At 40.4% G+C, this 16,971-nt stretch overlaps 1 protein-coding gene across 2 annotated transcripts in view; it reads left to right on the top strand.

Moving 5' to 3' along the window:
* The window catches only part of LOC138631597 (BCAS3 microtubule associated cell migration factor-like), a 212,482-nt gene that overhangs the window by 25,158 nt on the left and 170,353 nt on the right, over positions 1-16,971 (top strand). For both annotated transcript variants that reach the window (XM_069716632.1, XM_069716631.1), the window contains exon 7: positions 4,135-4,207. In XM_069716632.1, the coding sequence (XP_069572733.1) occupies positions 4,135-4,207 (73 nt within the window). The remainder of the gene's footprint in view (positions 1-4,134; positions 4,208-16,971) is intronic.

Genomic DNA, 16,971 nt, shown 5'->3' with positions numbered 1-16,971 from the left:
CACACACACACACACACACACACACACACACACACACACACACACACACACACACACACACACACACACACACACACACACACACACACACACACACAGAGTGATGGAAAAAAAACATTTGTTGGAATGCAGTTTTAAACATTTTAATTGTTTTAACAAGTTGCTTCAGTGTTTTTAAAATGTTGTGTCAGTGTTTAAGAGCTGTTTTCAATGTGTTCACGTTTTCTAAAAAAATTTCTCAATATTGTAAAAATGTTTTTTAGTATTTTAAGACACAGCCAGCAGAAGTGCATAGACACACACAGTATACATCTGTATGTAATCATTTATCTTACTTGCACACACGTTTATTTAATGTAACCAACATGACTTCTTTTACACAAAATGTTTTTTCTTCATATTCAATCAGCTGCTATCTGATGCTTTTTCGATACCTGAAACACTAAACAATATGTCGCACTGAATAGGACGGGTAGCGGCTTTCATTTTGCAGCACAGTTCAGCAGCTATGCAGGGAAACATCTGAAATAGAAAAGGAAAAACGACCACATCTTTAATAACTAAATGTAATGTAATTTATGATGATATATTAAGAGTGTTTAAGAAAGAAATTCAGCTTGTAACAGTGGCTCCATGGTCCTATCATGTAGTGACGCTGAGTAGTCAACATGCTCAAAGCCTAAAGGGGAAATAAGAGAAGTTGGCAAAAATAAAGATTTGCAAACATGTTATTTGTCTGAGTTGGAAAAGTTGACATACTGATAAAAAGAAAATGTGAGGCTTTGCAAAAATTACAATAACATCATTATGATGGCATCTGTTAGTCTGTGACTGTGGACATTGTATTATAAACATGCTCACTCAAGAACAATACATAATAGAAACTTTGTACTTAACACCTAAGGTGTTGCACGGAGAATTCACCATCTGATTTGATTTTTGCTGAATAAATGTGCACGTAAATGAGGCAGAACAACTTGCTGTGATTCTCAGAGGCTGCCAGCCTACTGTTGGATTGAGCTGACTGTCGTACAAAAACAAAGTTAATTGTTGCATCAATTTCAACATTTCCTAGTTCTGAATTTATTTGAAATTGGAGCACTCCGACATCCACGGATCTTTTTCTGATGATCACCAGCAGAGGAGACGGTTTCCGTGAGCCACACAGCAGCTTCTATACACCAGTGGAGTCACAGGCTGGGAACAAAAACTTTGCTGCTTGTGTGTTATCTAACACACCTTGTCTGCACTTTAGCTTGTTGAACGAGCCACACGATAAACATTCAGAGGGTAAAAATGCGTTCCTCTAAACGAGGTGGCTCAGTAGCAGGCTGTAAATGATGCTCCAAATGTCACTGGGTTGGTCAGATGCTGCTCTGCTTCTTACACCACTAACAATATGCTGTCTGCCAGGACATGTAGACAGTGCAAGTGTGTTTACTTTGGTTCTCATTCCCTACTGTGTAACACCAGCACTCCGGTAGCCTGCCAGCTGCTGTCAATCAAACACACAGGGACACGCCCCTCTGGCTGACTGAGACGGATATTTCACTGAAGACCTTTTTTGTTTCTCAACTGGAAATTTTTGTCCAATTTGCAAAGTTTTCACAAACAAAATCACATACATTAGATGAAAAACAGCTAAAAAATGTAATATTTAATCACAACAATCAGAAACAAGTCTGGTACCTGGAGAGAAGTGGACCCAGCCCCCGGCACTCAAAGGTGCAACAGCAGAAAACATGAAAAAAAGTTGGAGGTTGAAATTTACCCATGTGGAAAATGTGTTTTCCTTCTTAAATAATACTTCAATCATAAACTTTGCAGCATTTTATCTTTTTTAACAGACAAACATATTGTTGATCTTGGTTTGATTTCTTTTGGTTGATTCTTTCCAGTTGGTTTTCAGTTGCCAGTGTGACAAATGCTTTGCAGCGTCCCTTTACTACAAATGAAACATTACAGGATGAGTAGGGGCATATTTGAGAATACATCTATTATATCTTTCCAATTAAAATTAGTCCTCTTTTGTCTTTTAAGCAAAATATGTCCCAAAACAAGCAGTTATTTTTGTCATCTCAACCACAAGTTCAGTTGTCTGTTAACAACCAAACATGGATTAAAAACCTGCTCACCTTAATCCTGTTTTACATGAATTAATATAAGAACTTTAAAACATTTTTTTCATTTGTAATGTCCCTTCGAACAGTGAAACGGTCACAGCGCTGACAAAGAAATGTTTCACTGATTCCACTGTCTTTTTACAGAGACTGGAAAGTTGAATGCACCGTGAATGTCCTCAAAGCCGCGGTGCAAAAGGTTTAGTTGTTCCACCGGTTAGACTCTTTCCAGACGTGAAGTTTAAATTTCTTTTCTGCAGGTGTCAATCAGTGCTGTGAAAGCTGTTTCGTGGCTTTTTATGGTGAGAAAATCGCCTTTTTGTTCTCCCTCCATGTTCCGGTCTTTTGGCAGATTTCAACAACACACAATGGCAGCATTTGAAGCGCGCTGGAAGTGGATGAAAGCAAACCACAGTAATAAGAAGCAGCAGATATCCCCGACACATGAGGGGAGTAATTCTCTCAGCAGAAAATAAATATGAATTGTACTACTGGAATGAAGGACAGTGATTGCAATCTGCTGGGGCGCAAACAGTGTTGCACTGTGGTGAGCCATTAAAAGGCCAATTGTCTGGGATGGGAGGTCGTGGGTGGGCGGACTTATAAAGGCCCGAAAATAGGTGTTGATTATAATAAGGCAAGGTTACCCTTTCCTAGAATAGAGAAGGAAGTTCTGGTTTTCCAAAGGCAGTCAATGCGTTTATCCACATCCTCTCCAGAGTTTACAACCTATGATCTTCCGTTGTCTTGGAAGATGAGGCAGTGCGTTCCCCGACTGAAAACAAATGAGCATTGAGGAAATATGAAAGTACATAGAAATATGCACTGCGGGTCTTTGTGCTCTTTTTCAGCTGAGGTCGTGTATGTCTTCACAACAGAGTCACACTGCTTCCACCCCGTAGGAGTAATTCCATGAAGTTTAACAATAAGCACGTTGTCTGCAGTGTTACAGGCCATGTTATAGTATTATCTAAACATGCACCCATTCTCACTGTAACATTCAAACATGCAGTCCACATGGAAGTCAATTGTATTTGCTTCAATTACTGTCCATTACAGTACTGATCAAATCAAAGTCTCTCTATTCATCAAAAGTTGCATTTTTTTCCTCAGAAAGTTTATTTTAGTAAATGTGCCATTTCACTAAGTCTCCGAGAGGCATATTTATGTTACGGCTCAATATCTCGACTGGGAATGATGTCTGATGACAGAAACATGAAAGGAGAAAGGACCCTGCTGGGAGTGTTAAGGGCTGGTAGGGAAGGCACTTCTGCTCTCACGCCATACCACAGGAACTCAGGCTGATTACGGTCAAGCCTCAAATTACAGTCCTCTAAAGGGTAACATCTTCTTCACTCTAAGCGCCCCTGCTCCCTCAATCCCCTGATCCCCTGCCCGACTTCAAAAATGAGACAATTAGGGGAAATATGGAATCAGTCCACTTAATGCAACATGTTTTCATTTTTTTTTAACATGCCTGCTGGGTTTGTACCATGCTGTAATTCCATTCTGAAACCCCAAAACAAACAAGGAGATATTCTGAAAATCTTACTCTCTTTTGCAACATTTGGAAGATGTCTCTAGCTTCCCTCATTTATTTATTCTTTTATTATATTTTTCCACAGCTTTTTCTGAAGAAAGGCAGAGCTTTTTTATTTTTTTTTTCTCCTAAAGATTCCTTTGAGAAAACTCAGCAGTGGATGAGAATAAGAGTTGAACCCCAAAGTCTTTACATGAAATGGATTTGATGTTTTGGATGCCGGGGATAGTGGTGGATTCGGTAGAAAAAAAACAGTCATTTATCAAAAATATTTTGCGACCATAATTGTACTGCAGGGCAACAGTAGTAATGTAATCAGCACGTTTCCTGTCATGGTAATGGGCTGCCTGTTGGATGAGGGTGGGCAGCACTGGAGGCCTGCCTCACATGTTTGTTAAAGAATGTCCCTCTTTGTTGTGTGCAGATCATTCTGTTTCTCATCTGCTGCTTCCTCTGACTCCTCTTCCTCCTCAGGTCCTCTGAACATGGACAGTTTTGCTGAAAAGAGGCCCCTGCTGGGGGTCTGCAAGAGCGCCGGGTCCTCTGGGTGAGTTCATGCACCAGAATACAACCGACATCCTCTCTCTCTCTCTCTCTCTCTCTCTCTCTCTCGAAGACATTTTAACCCTCAATAGGCCTTTACAGTGACACTAACCTTTTATGTATTGCAATCTAAAGAAACTCAGCAGCCACTTCGTTAGGGACACCTCTCGAACCGGCTTGGACTGTCTTTTGCCCTTAAAACTGCCTTAACACTCTCTGTGTGGCATAGATTGAATAAAGTGCAGGAAACACTCCACAGATTCTGATTCATATTGATTTAATAGCATCACACAGTTGTTGCACATCTGTAGGCCTTCATGATGTGACTCTCATTCCAATAAATGCTTTATTGGAGGGGAACTGGTGACTGTGGAGGCCGTCTGAGTTCAGTAAATGTACTGTCATGTTCAAGAAAGCAGTCTGAGACGACCTTAGCTTTGAAACTTTCCATGTAATCCTGCTGCCATTAGAAGATGAACATGGTCAACAACACTACTCAGGTAGGAGTCTCCTGGGGGCCTCATTTATGAAACAGTTTAAGGATCTATGGCAACAAACCATGTATGTTTAACTATAAATGGTCAATACAAAGCTCCCCACGAATGTTGATGCAAATAAATGAGCCTGCTGATCAGTGGGCCTCATTGATGAAGAGGAAGAACAAGAAAAGGAGGTTTTGTTTTTACACAGAAATCGAGGTTCTTGGTGGAAGATAGAAAGCACATTTGAGGGGTAATCAAAAAGTTCTGAGACTGCTCCTGTTACGTACGAAAAGAGTGCAGCTCAGTGCTGACGCAGGGGGAAGCTACATCCTTCATAATTAAGCAATACGGTTCAGGAAAAAGCGGGAGCTTGACATTATTTTAAATGACTGCGATTTTCTTTTTGTAAAAAAAAAATTCTTCAGTAGAAGCTGTGCTGAAAGTATTACATCATAAAGTAAGACTTTTCAAACAAAACTGGCTTTATTAACAACAATAACTCCTCATTTACCATCAGAAAGGCTCTGCTCCTGTTTTCATCACCAAATAAAACTCTGTTCACCGGAAGATGCAGGAAAAACTGGAATTGCGGGGTTTGCGGAAAATGTGGCCTTCACAATAAACCTTTCTAATTAAGTGCTTATTATCAATGGAAGTGATGACATATTACTGTATGTTAAATTAGTTTTATCCACACATCACGTTGTAGGAGACGTCTCTTTGTTTGTGTGCATCCAGTCGGTCTATATGTTGAATTAACATGAATTAAACAGCATCTAAATCTTTGAAAGGCTGTAAAGCTACGTTGCATTTTTTTTTTAAACTTTTAGCTCCATGATTCTCTAAGTTCAATAAATTAATTAAAAAAAATATTAGAACTAAAATGTTTCTATGATTTTGTTATCAAAGGAAGTGACTACATATTTATTCCTCCTTCATTTTTCTTTCTTGACTTGCAATTTGTACAAATTCCCACAATTGTACGCAACAAAACGACACTGCAAAGTACATCGCAATTTTTGAGAAAACGTTTTTTTGATCGCAACAGTCACAAAAAAACGCCTGGAAATCATAGAGGGACTGATTTAGTGTCCGCCGACATAGGCGTCAATGGTCAGACAATAATTTTCCGCTCAGCCTGCAGTCTCTCCTGTCAAGTTTGTTTTTATAGATCCCGATGTTTGCATGGAGGTGTTATGAAGTATGATAATAAATGAGGACACGGTTGCTGCTCCCTCTGAGCAAAGACCAGAAACAGGATGTTATAAGCTGAGCTCTGACTGACAGCGTTGCAGGTGGCAGTGCAGAATATCACATAATTAATCCAGCTATGGGAACCCAAATAATATTTTCTCCTTAAAGCTTGGCCACCTGCTCTTCTGGACTGATGCATCCATATGCCAAGTATTTAGAAAGTAGGGAGTGTGCTACTCTTTACAGTGTTAGGCAGTACAACAAATGCTACATCTAAAAGTAATATTTAGCAATGAGTCATCAAAGGATGTCCATCTTTTTGTGATGACCCGTCACATTCCCTCAACGGGAGGTGAGCCTGGGATGTGGGCTTAGTGACTCGTGGTTGGAATAGGCGTCCCTGAACGCCCCACAGGCAGACAGAATGGAGATTCAACAGATGTGGAGATCCCTGGACTCTTAGGCCTCGGACTAGCAATGCCATGTCTTTGTTCAGTGAAAGGAAGTGAATTTAAAAAGTGACAGACTCGAGGACATCTTGCACTCGCTTGTCCGTACCCAGTCCATGCCCTCCCTTTCTTCCACTTATGCTGTTCTTCCAGAGCAACACAAAATTTAACTCAATATATCCTCCCCAGGAAATGAAATAAGGAAGTCTGTCTTCAGCTGGGTCTTGATGGAGAACACCTTCTTGATGTTTTCCAGGAACTGCCGCCGTGTCTCTGTGCTGCCGTTGCTGTTGCTTCTGCTTTTCCTATGTCCTCACTGACACTGAGACAGGCCGCGTTTTGACGGTTTGGCGAATCACCCAGGCGTCGCTCGACACTAATGCTGAAAACATGCACTGTGTTGAAAAGCAGAAACCCTGACCTCTGGCTGAATGGCACAGCCTGATCCTTCCCCCTACTGAAGTGCTTGGTAAATAACACTCTGGTCAAAGACAAGAAGGAAAAAGGCTTCCGGGTGCGGCGCAGTACTTTCCATTGGGTCTGTTCATAAACTTACTAAGGTCCTCACACAATTTTTAGCATATAATCATTTTGAAATAACAGCTTTTGTTAACCACCAAAAAGGATGCCGTCCTGACACTTAAATGGAAAACAGATTGGAGCCTTGGCCGCTACAGCGGTGCTGGTTTAGAAGTTGGTTCAGTCAGCTCTAGGCTTAGATTACAAGATTTGCAAATTAAAGGAAAACCAGAGAAGGGAAAAAGCATGTGTGCTGAAGCCCTGTACTTGTGGATTTCCAGCCAGGCACACTCAACATAATTTTATCAATGGAAAGGATTATGCGTTAAGCCCAAACAATGTATGGATCCAGTGATTTTCTTGACAGTAAAGCTACATATGCGTCCCTTTCACTCTCTGCAACACTGCCAGTCGGCTTTGGGAATTAGTAAAGAATGCTGGTGCCATTGCAGACCTCGGTATGTCTGCTCACATTTCTGGAAAGCATTTGTGTTTCCTTCCCCTTCTTGATGTTGTTATTACATTCATTCAGTTTAATTACATCCACAGGTATTAAAACTGTGGGAAATTTAAGGGCGCTGTCTCACAATGGATGTAAATTTTATGGCCAAGTTGGAGGCCACTTCGCTGTTTGTGGGTGTCTGAGTGCACACACTTGTTGGGCAGAAGTTCAGAGATGAATAAGCGTGCTTTGTTCTCCGGAGTTTGGGAACTGTCAGTGACATTTCCAAACTCTAGCTACCCTCTCACAGCATCTCCAGATGCTGAGAGGATGTGGTTCCTTTTTCCTTTAACCAATATAGTCATCTTTCACCATGTGGATTACTACTGGACGTGCTATTTCAAGGTTCTGGCACATGGATGTTCTGAGCAGATATCAGTCACCAGTGAAGCAATGGATGCTTTTTTTTTTCACCTTCAGTGGGCTTTTATCTGCTCCATGTCATCAATGTCATAACATTTCTGTCTCATTATTTTACTTTAGTTTTTTAAGGAAGCTCTAGTTGCCATTTCAAGAGGCAGATAGAGCTCATCCTATTTTGTTGCATTAAAAATATTCATCAAAAGGAACTATGACATTTTGAAGTATGTGTTGTGGATTTGGCAGCATTTGGGGTGGACTAGTGGTCAGTGAAAATGTCATTTCTTAGTCTCATTAGTATTCACAAATAAATGTCAAGTTGTGTAACACAATGCACAAATACATGAAGAGTGATTTGTGTTCATAAATCTGTATTTTTTTTTGTACATCATTTATACATCAACTTAGAATTTTTTAATAAAAATATATTTGTAAATCTCCACCTATTTCTGCAGATCCTTCTGAGACTATTGTACCTTGGTAAATGCAGGGAAGACCTGTAGCTCTCTAATAGATGGCAACTGATCGCTGGTCACTGGTTGCCTGCTGTATGAAGCGGCTCGGCCTGCTAATTAACTGCTACCCTGGAGAAGTGTGTTTTATTCTGTCATTGCTGCTTTTTGATAATGCACTTTTTATCATGAAAATGTTTTTTTATTCACACTTTATTCATGATTAAAAACTAGTAATTTAGGTCTCTATAATGGAGAACTTGTCAGTGGCCACAACACTCAATTATCATTGTTTTTCTGAATAAAACCATCATCTTTATTTATTTTCAGCAGCATCATTTTAATGACAATTATTTTTGTACAACAATTCACATGAAGGAAAAGCATTGCCTGGACAAGCAATCTGTGAAAAGGCAGTTTCATACTGCGTTGTTTTTCTGTATATTCATAGTGACTTTCAGTAACACAGAAAAGGTGACTAATATGAAATTATCCTCAAGATATAAAGCCCACAATATCAAAGAATGGATTGGGAGTGGAGTTGCAGCAGTGCCGCCCCCTCCTCATCTCCACTGATACCAAAGGTACCGGTCCTTATCAACCTGCAGGGTGGAGATCTCTGTATTATCAAGCTGCAGCTCGAGCTGAAGATGAGTGGCGAAGGGGTGGGTGACATATAGGTGAGAATGATGTGCTTATTCGTAGATCCAGGCTTATCTAATGAAGGCATGGTGGTTTGCATCTAAATCACTTCAAGGCATTAGGAGATATTTTGGAAAAAATACTAAATGTAATGTAAAAATGTGAATGTAATTTTGATAAACTGCGAATTTTTGGGGGGATTTAGTAAATGCCAGGAGAGGGATTTTGGGCCCTATTTTTGTACCCGACGCAGAGTGCAGATCCAGCCACGTTTGCATTTAGGTGCATAGCACACATGAACAGACCTATCCAAAATCCCTCAGACCTTCCACCCCCCCATCACTCCTATTGACAATAAATGCCATTAAATATAAATGGCAAATGTACAGCAAGCATCATTTTATATTGCTGAACTATTGTATTTAAATCTGCTTCAAATCCTGTAGTGAAATAACACAGGTTATTAATTATGTGGTTGCAAGCAACAAATTCCATTTAACCCACACAAACACTTTTGATGGCAAAAGCCCATTGTGGCACTAAGCCCTTGTGTTTCAGTGCATTTTCATGACAGGTTTTGTTCTGTGGACCGGATGTATCCATCCTCTAAAGTGTATTAAATGAAAATCATCAAGCATTTATATAAAACGAGCCACCAGATTAAGAGGATTTGAAGAAGTGATGCTTTTTATCCACTCCGAGGTTATGGTGTTCTTCACTGTCACATTACGACCACACGCACACACACGCTTGTGCTACTCAAGCTTAGCATGTAGGCTAGATGCTCCCATCAGTGACTCAGGGAAGGTATCCCAGTGACTCAGTACTGTCACTAGGATTTGTGTTGAAGCTGTATGAAGCTGTCCTCAGTCCTTTTGTCATGCCTCTGCATGGAAATGAGAGTGGCTGTAATCTGGTCTTCCACTTCCCCCTTTTCACTGACATACACACACACACACACACACACACACACACACACACACACACACACACACACACACACACACACACACACACACACACACACACACACACACACACACACACACACACAGACAGACTCACAGACTCACTCGCTCCGTGCATATGCAGAGCTCGAGGGCTCAGGCTTCACTCCGGAGCGTTTATTTTGACTTGCATGTCTGTTTTATGTCTGTCGAAAATGTGTTCTGCCTCGCCAGTTTTCCCCCTTCAAGTAGGAAGTCACATTAAACTCGGTAGTACTGGAAGTGGTGCATATAAACACAGCAGACAGGCTGAATGATTAGTAATGACTTTTCAAACCTTTACCACAACCTCACTCCCTAAACCTGGCCCCTGTGGTCAAAGCAATTAATATTTTATTTTACTAAAGTTTAAACTTTCCTCTTCCCTTTACATTGAAGTATTTAGCAGTACTCATGTAATTTTCTTCAGATGTTGGATGAAAGGTAAAAAGGCAGCGGCTTGGTTAAGCTACATTTACTTTAACCAGGTTTGATATTCATCTGTCTTAGAATAAGTCTTCACTGGCCTAAAATCATCACAAGCATTATGATCTTGGGTTGTCCATCCGTCTGTCCTATTCTGGTGAACTCAATATCTCCAAAATGGGATGACAAAGCTCCTTAAAATTTGGCACAAACATTCACTTGGTACCAAAGATGAACTGATTCGATTTTGGGAGTCAAAGGTCAATGTCACAGTGACCTCCCATTCTCCCATTATTGTTAACAGGACATCTCAGGAACACCTTCAGGTACTTTTTTCTAAACGTTGACTTCAACTCAACCAGGAAGTGATTAGGTTTTGGTTGCTAAAGGTCAAGGTCACTTTGTCCTCACGTCCGACACATCCATTTGTCCCACTCTTGTAAACCCGTTATCAGAAGAAGGCCTCGAGGGAATTTCTTAAAATTTTACACAAGTGTTTAAGTGGACTCATCAAAGGTCAAAGTCACTGTGACCTCATGTCTGTCCCAGTCTGGTGAATGCGATATCTCAGGCTCCCCTTGAGAAAATGTCTAAAATTTTGGCACAGATGTTTGCTTGGACTCGAGGATGAACTGATAATATTTTGGTGGTCAATATTCTCTGTCACTGTCATCTTGCTTCCTCCCATTCTTGTAAACAAAATCTCAAGAATGCTTTCGGAGAATTTCTGTAAATTTGGCACAAATATTCACTTGGACTCAAGGATAGTGTGAAAACATTTTGGTGACCGGGCATCTGTCATCTGCTCATAAACATGCTCAGAAGGGCTTGAAGAAAATTTATTCAAATTTGGCAAAAATGTTTAGTAAAATTTAAGGATGACAGATTACATTTTAGTAGCCAAAGGTCAAGGGCACTGTTTTCTTCATGTCTGTCCCGTTCTTGTGAATATGATTCCATAACTAAGAACAGAAGGGGAGATTATGACCACATTTAACCGTTATGTAATGAATTGGTGACACTAATCTTGAGTGTCCACTTTGAAACTGTGGTAATTTTAAAGGTCTTCTCTGCTGTTGAGTTAAAGATGTTTGTGAAGGATTTTAATATCTGTAGCTTCTTCGCATCAATATCCATTGTGTAAGCATTGTCAGCTGTCATAGCTACAACTGTGTTGTATCAAAATCAGCTTTATTGACTACGCATGTGAACACATAAAGATTTCTTCAAAGTAGTCCATACATATATATTATGTGACTGGAAAAACATGTGTCAGCTGCAACCTGACTAGTCAGTGGAGGCTTTCAACTGCCTGGCAGTAATTCAAGTTGTCATGCTAGAGGTAGGGCTCCAGGGACCATAATGTCACTCCACCACTTCAGTCTAGGCGGAAATATCTCAAACGGTATTGGAAGGATCGCTGTAGACGTTTGTACAGACATTCATGTTCTGTAGCAGCATCAGCAGGTTTACATTTTTGGTTCTTTGGGAACCTTCAATTTCATTTAAGTGCCTCAAGCAGGGCATTGTTTTCACTTATCCAGCCTCAACACCTATTGATGGATTGTTCAAATAGGATGAATCCTGATGGATGACTTTGCTGATCCCCTGACTTTCTCATTTATTTTGGTTGTATTGCTGTGCTATTTGGTAGGGACATCAATGCCCCCCCTGCAATTTGTACTTTTTGTGCTTTGGTGATCCTCTGACTTTTCCTCTAGTGCAGGGGTGGGCAAACTTTTTGGCTCAAGGGTCACGTTGACTTTTAAAATTTGACAGACGGGCCGGGCCAGCACCAGATGCATACATATCAAACATAAACATAAAAAGGCATCACAGTGTTAATACATACATTCACTTTAACTGGGAACAGTGTTGTTGATCACCTTCTTTGTCAGAGCATCGAAGTCTGGTGTTAGTTTTGTTGTGTGTTCTCAGAACAGATCTGAGGTGTTCATCACTCAACTGGGATCTGTGAGGTGCTTTGTTGGTGTTCATCACACTAAAAGTCTGTTCACACACGTACGTAGCATCACCAGCATCTTCTGGGACATCTTCTGGATGTTTGGAAATTTGGCTGCTTTAATGAAGCAGAAAACTCATCCAGTTTAAGAGAGTTGAACTTCTCCTTGAAGACGGTGACCCCTTCAGGGATTTCACGGCCAAAAACTCCTCCGTTATCTCAAAATTATCATTAATCCCTCTGATAAACATTAAAAGCTGAGCGGTGTCCTTTATGTCGTTACTTTCGTCCAGTGCCAAGAAATATCATGTAAATGACTCCGCTGTTTTGTTTAGCTTGCTAGCTAACTCTTCGTCACTGTCCTGCGTGATGAGCTCATGTTTTCTAATTTGTTCTTCTCTCAAGACACAAGATACCTGCTGTCTCTACCAGCACTCTTTGAGAAACTCCCCTTCGGAGAAAGGCTTGAGCCTGCAAACGATCTGCCGACCTCCGAGCGGTCGCCGTCCGTTCCCGCGTTGACTGGTTGTTAGCGCAATTAGCATGCTTGGTGGAAAAGTGACAGTTGATGTTGTATTCCTTTAAAACCGTAACGGTTTCTTGGTAAATCAGACACACGGCCTTCGACCGGACTTCAGTGAAAAAGTATTCAGTCGTCCGTTCCTTATGAAACACTCGGCACTCGCTGTCGACTTTTCTTTTCTTTGGCCCGTTCATTGTTGCAGATGTGTTCAGAGCAGCAGCAGAGTAACAACAGAGAGCAGCCCGGCCTCCGCAAAATCAAGTCAATGTATCACTGCGCCTAGTGCGGCGCCACCTGGTGGACCGCCAGGTATTACAGGACAAGGTCAAATGAATGCAGCCATAATTATGATATGATTTGATTTGGGCAATTCTGTACCAATCTTCGGCGGGCCGGATTAAAAAGACCAACGGGCCGGATGTGGCCCACGGGCCGTAGTTTGCCCACCCCTGCTCTAGCGTCATCATCAGGTGAAAATGTTTCCAATGTTCTGGTTTATGACAAAAAAGCTCCAAAACTAATGACATTCCTTCAGGTGTACTTTCTGTGCCAACATGTTAAACTAAAATCATGAACTTGGTCACAAATACCTGCAAAACTTTATGTGTGTTTTGTTCTGATGGACTTTATGGCAACAGTATTAAATCAAACTTGAATCTCTCATACCATGTCACGTATAAGGGGTAGAAGATGAATTCTGTCATGGATTTACTTCCCTCTGCTCCCCTCAGAATATCTTGTTGTTTTGATGAGGCCTTCAGAGAGCCATATCCAGGTTAGAGAAGCTTTCCCCAATTTGTTTAAACTATCCAAAAACATGCACCTCAGGTCAGGTTACCTGGCGCCGCGCTAGTGGCAGCCTGCTGCAGCATCTCCCCCCTGGGAGCCCCCCTGCTGTAGTGAAGACATTTCCCCTCGGGGATTAATAAAGTGTATAAAATCAAAAATCAAAAAAAAAATAGTCATTGGCTAATCTGACTTTTCATGTCTTCTGTCACAGTTAGTGGCTTCTGTCAAAACAAAAGTTCTTCTGATTTGTTTTAACTGCAGAACCAGACTGGTTTAAAAGTAGAATTTCAGTTGTTCAGTCATTGCAATGACAGCCTATTTTCAGGGAGAAAAATGTCAGAATTTGGGAGGAACTATTGAAATTATTTTCAACCTCCGGTCAGGAGTGTTTTTTTTTTGGAAGGTTTGAGGTTTGAAAGTGAGTCTTTTTCAGAATAAAATAATCATAAAATGTTTGGCATTGAAACACGTAAATGCTGAATACTGGCATCAAGCTGTTCTATAGCTCATATCGTTTTGCACAAACAGATAGAAGACTAAGCTAACTTGTCACGTTTCTAGATAGGCCTCCAGCTTTGAGATGTCAAAGAAGAATAAAGAACTGCTCCATGACCAGATGTTTCTTGTGTCAAGTGCTTCCACTTAACTTGGACAGAAAATTGGCACACAAGGCTAAAATGGCTAAAATTGGATCTAATGCAAGCTATGGTTTAGGGAATGAATATTAATATCCACTTCACTGCTGTCAAAGGAAGAAGAAATAAGCAGGATTTATGGACTGCATATACAGTAATTCCCATGTTCACATTCTTTTCATTGTTACACTACTTATTATTGAATTGTTCTTTAAGTTGGAAGATAGTTTTTTTTTTCATGGTTCACCTTTTGCAGTAGATAGTATTATCAGATTCAACAAGTTTGTTTGCTATTTTGCTGCATTTGTAGCTAAATATAGCTATATTTGATCAATATAGATATATAGAGAGAGATATAAATATCTCTCTCTATATATAAACACTAAAACACTAAGAATGAGTAAACGTTTGTATATGAACACAAATGCTCACATAAACACAGGTAGCCGTGTTTCCAAAACGCTGGCCATTACAGTGCTTGTGCAGTATTAACAGTGATGGAAGTGTATTTTGGGCAGCTCTGCAGACATGGAGCTGTGGTTGAACTTTTTACCCTAATTACTTTCCGACTAATGCCTGCAGCCTGCCGGAATGACTGTGGCTCCCCCCAGGCCACCAGCAGGCTCTGATGTGGCCATCGTTTGTTGTGTATAGGGGGGCTGGGTTGGAGCTGAGACGGACTGGAGTGGGAGTTAAAAGTGGGAGTAGACAAAGAAGGTTACAGTACAGCTTTTCTTTTCCAGTTTTCATGGAATTGTTGGTGTATAAATAATTACCCATGCTCACATGGAAGACAGGTCCATGAAATACTAATAAAGCGTTACAGACTTTAACATAAGCTATAATGCCATAACACGTGGCTAAATGCTATCTTCTGACAAAGTTCATATTGTTGAAAGTCCCAGAACAAAATCTAAATTTGCTTTGAGATAAGATCGTTTGGTCAACTTAAGTTGACATGTGGAAATCGGGACCAAATTAATGATTGGCCTCTTTTTGTTGAAGTTAAATGTGTGTCGTGTTGTCTACAACCTTTTTTTAAGAGGCTTTTCTATCCTCCCTACAGTCAAAGTCTGGGGAGAACTTGTAGTACTTGTTGAATGTTGGCAGAAACTATTGGCAATGTTAAGCTTAAATTTCTGCATTCAGTATTCACAAGCCCATATCAGTTTGAACTCCAGTGGAAATATCATTCCTCAGAAGTTCAACAGTCTCCAGTTGGAGCATTAGCATTCTCTCTTTCAACAGAGCCAGCCTCGCCTGCCCAAACCTAGGTAGTATTTGTGTAGCATTTCCACAGCATGTAATTGTCGTTTGTATTTGGGGAGCTTGTAAAACTTTGCACCAGTAGGAAATGTGGTGACGTCTCTTCCTTGTAAATGAATTTATTTGCCGGCTTTTTAATTCCTTCTCCGGCTTCCATCTATGCTTTCCACAGCCACATGAAATCTTGTGGTTTTGATGCCCTGGTTTAGTTCACATTCATAAAAAGATGTGTGCAGATAGTCTCAGCCAGAGGGAAAGTGCTCATGGAATAAGCTTAGCATTGATGTGAAAATTAAAATAACAGATGTCAATATGTTTCATCAAAGAGGAAGCGCATAGACTGGATTGATGATAATGGCAGGACAGTAAGACATGTGTTATCCATAATGGTCCTTAATGGCCATTGTAAACAGTTGTGTATCTAAAATTAAGACTCACACATGGTTATAAAAGTCACATTAAACATTGTGTTGTTTGGAGGTTTTCTAAATGTGGTACAGTGCAGTACAGAAAAATGACCCAAACAGCCAGAGTTTACTGTCAGGCCAATCCAAAGGGAGATGGATTTAGCAGGTGTGCCTTCTCCTTGCTTCTCAGTGTTGCAACCTAAGATTAGAAAAATCCAATTTTGGCCTTATGTGACCCTGACTTTAGCCAACTTTAATAGTTTTCAGTGTAGGTGGGTGATCTTTCTACTGAAAGTTGAGTTGTGCTTGCAGTATGAGTGGGTATTGTTTAAAACTTTTGGACACTGGTACTGGTAGTTTGGGCAGGAAAATCTAAATTACATTACACAGTATCTCAGTGAAGAATAAAAGGCTTTACTAGCAAACCCTTTTTAGCATTGCCAGAGTTGTGTTTCTTGGGATGGCAATGTTAGCAAATTAGTAGTTCTGCCATTTTTGTCCAGACTTATTATCTTGACAATGTGCTTCAACAACTATTAAATGGGTGGCCATGGAATTTAATGGACACTCATGTTCCCCAGAGGACAAATTCTGTTTGACTTTGTTCAAATCTTAACTTTTCACATAGTATCACCCGCAGGTCACAAGTTATCCAGTTGAAATGTCTTCATGTTCAATCATGGCATCGAATATTATTCAGATGCTCCCCTGCTTCTCTGAGGATGTATCCCAAATATCTCCTAACTGTCTCGACAAAAATTAGATAGAGATCCATAAAATTATGGTTCAGACATTCATATTCCCCTCGGGATGATCGGGTCTTAAGAACTCTGGATGATTGACTTTTCAATCGGTCCATTGCTTTGGTTTCTCACCAAGAAATTACAAATTGAATGGCCATCAGGTCATTCTCAGCTCGTGGTGTTTACGGCTGATCAGGAAATCTTGACAATTGACAACTTAAATTAAATTTATGGTTTGTTTTATGTTTACCATTTGTCTTTTGTAGTGTTAGTTAGCAAGCTATCCGAGCTATCTCCCCAACTGATTTATATTTACAGTTCTTAAATTGGCAGGATAGAATTTTTATTATTTTCCTGTCTGCCGCCCAACTATTATTTTGATTACTCTGGGGATAAACCTACGCTACAACGCTTACACACAAAACTAAGA

Source organism: Brachyistius frenatus, unplaced genomic scaffold, assembly GCF_029030835.1.
Source record: "Brachyistius frenatus isolate BFR_SWC_R1_liver_20210118 unplaced genomic scaffold, ASM2903083v1 Contig_160, whole genome shotgun sequence".
NCBI lineage: Eukaryota > Metazoa > Chordata > Actinopteri > Embiotocidae > Brachyistius > Brachyistius frenatus.
Note: the sequence above shows the minus strand (reverse complement) of the source record. Positions and strands in the feature narration are given on the sequence as shown.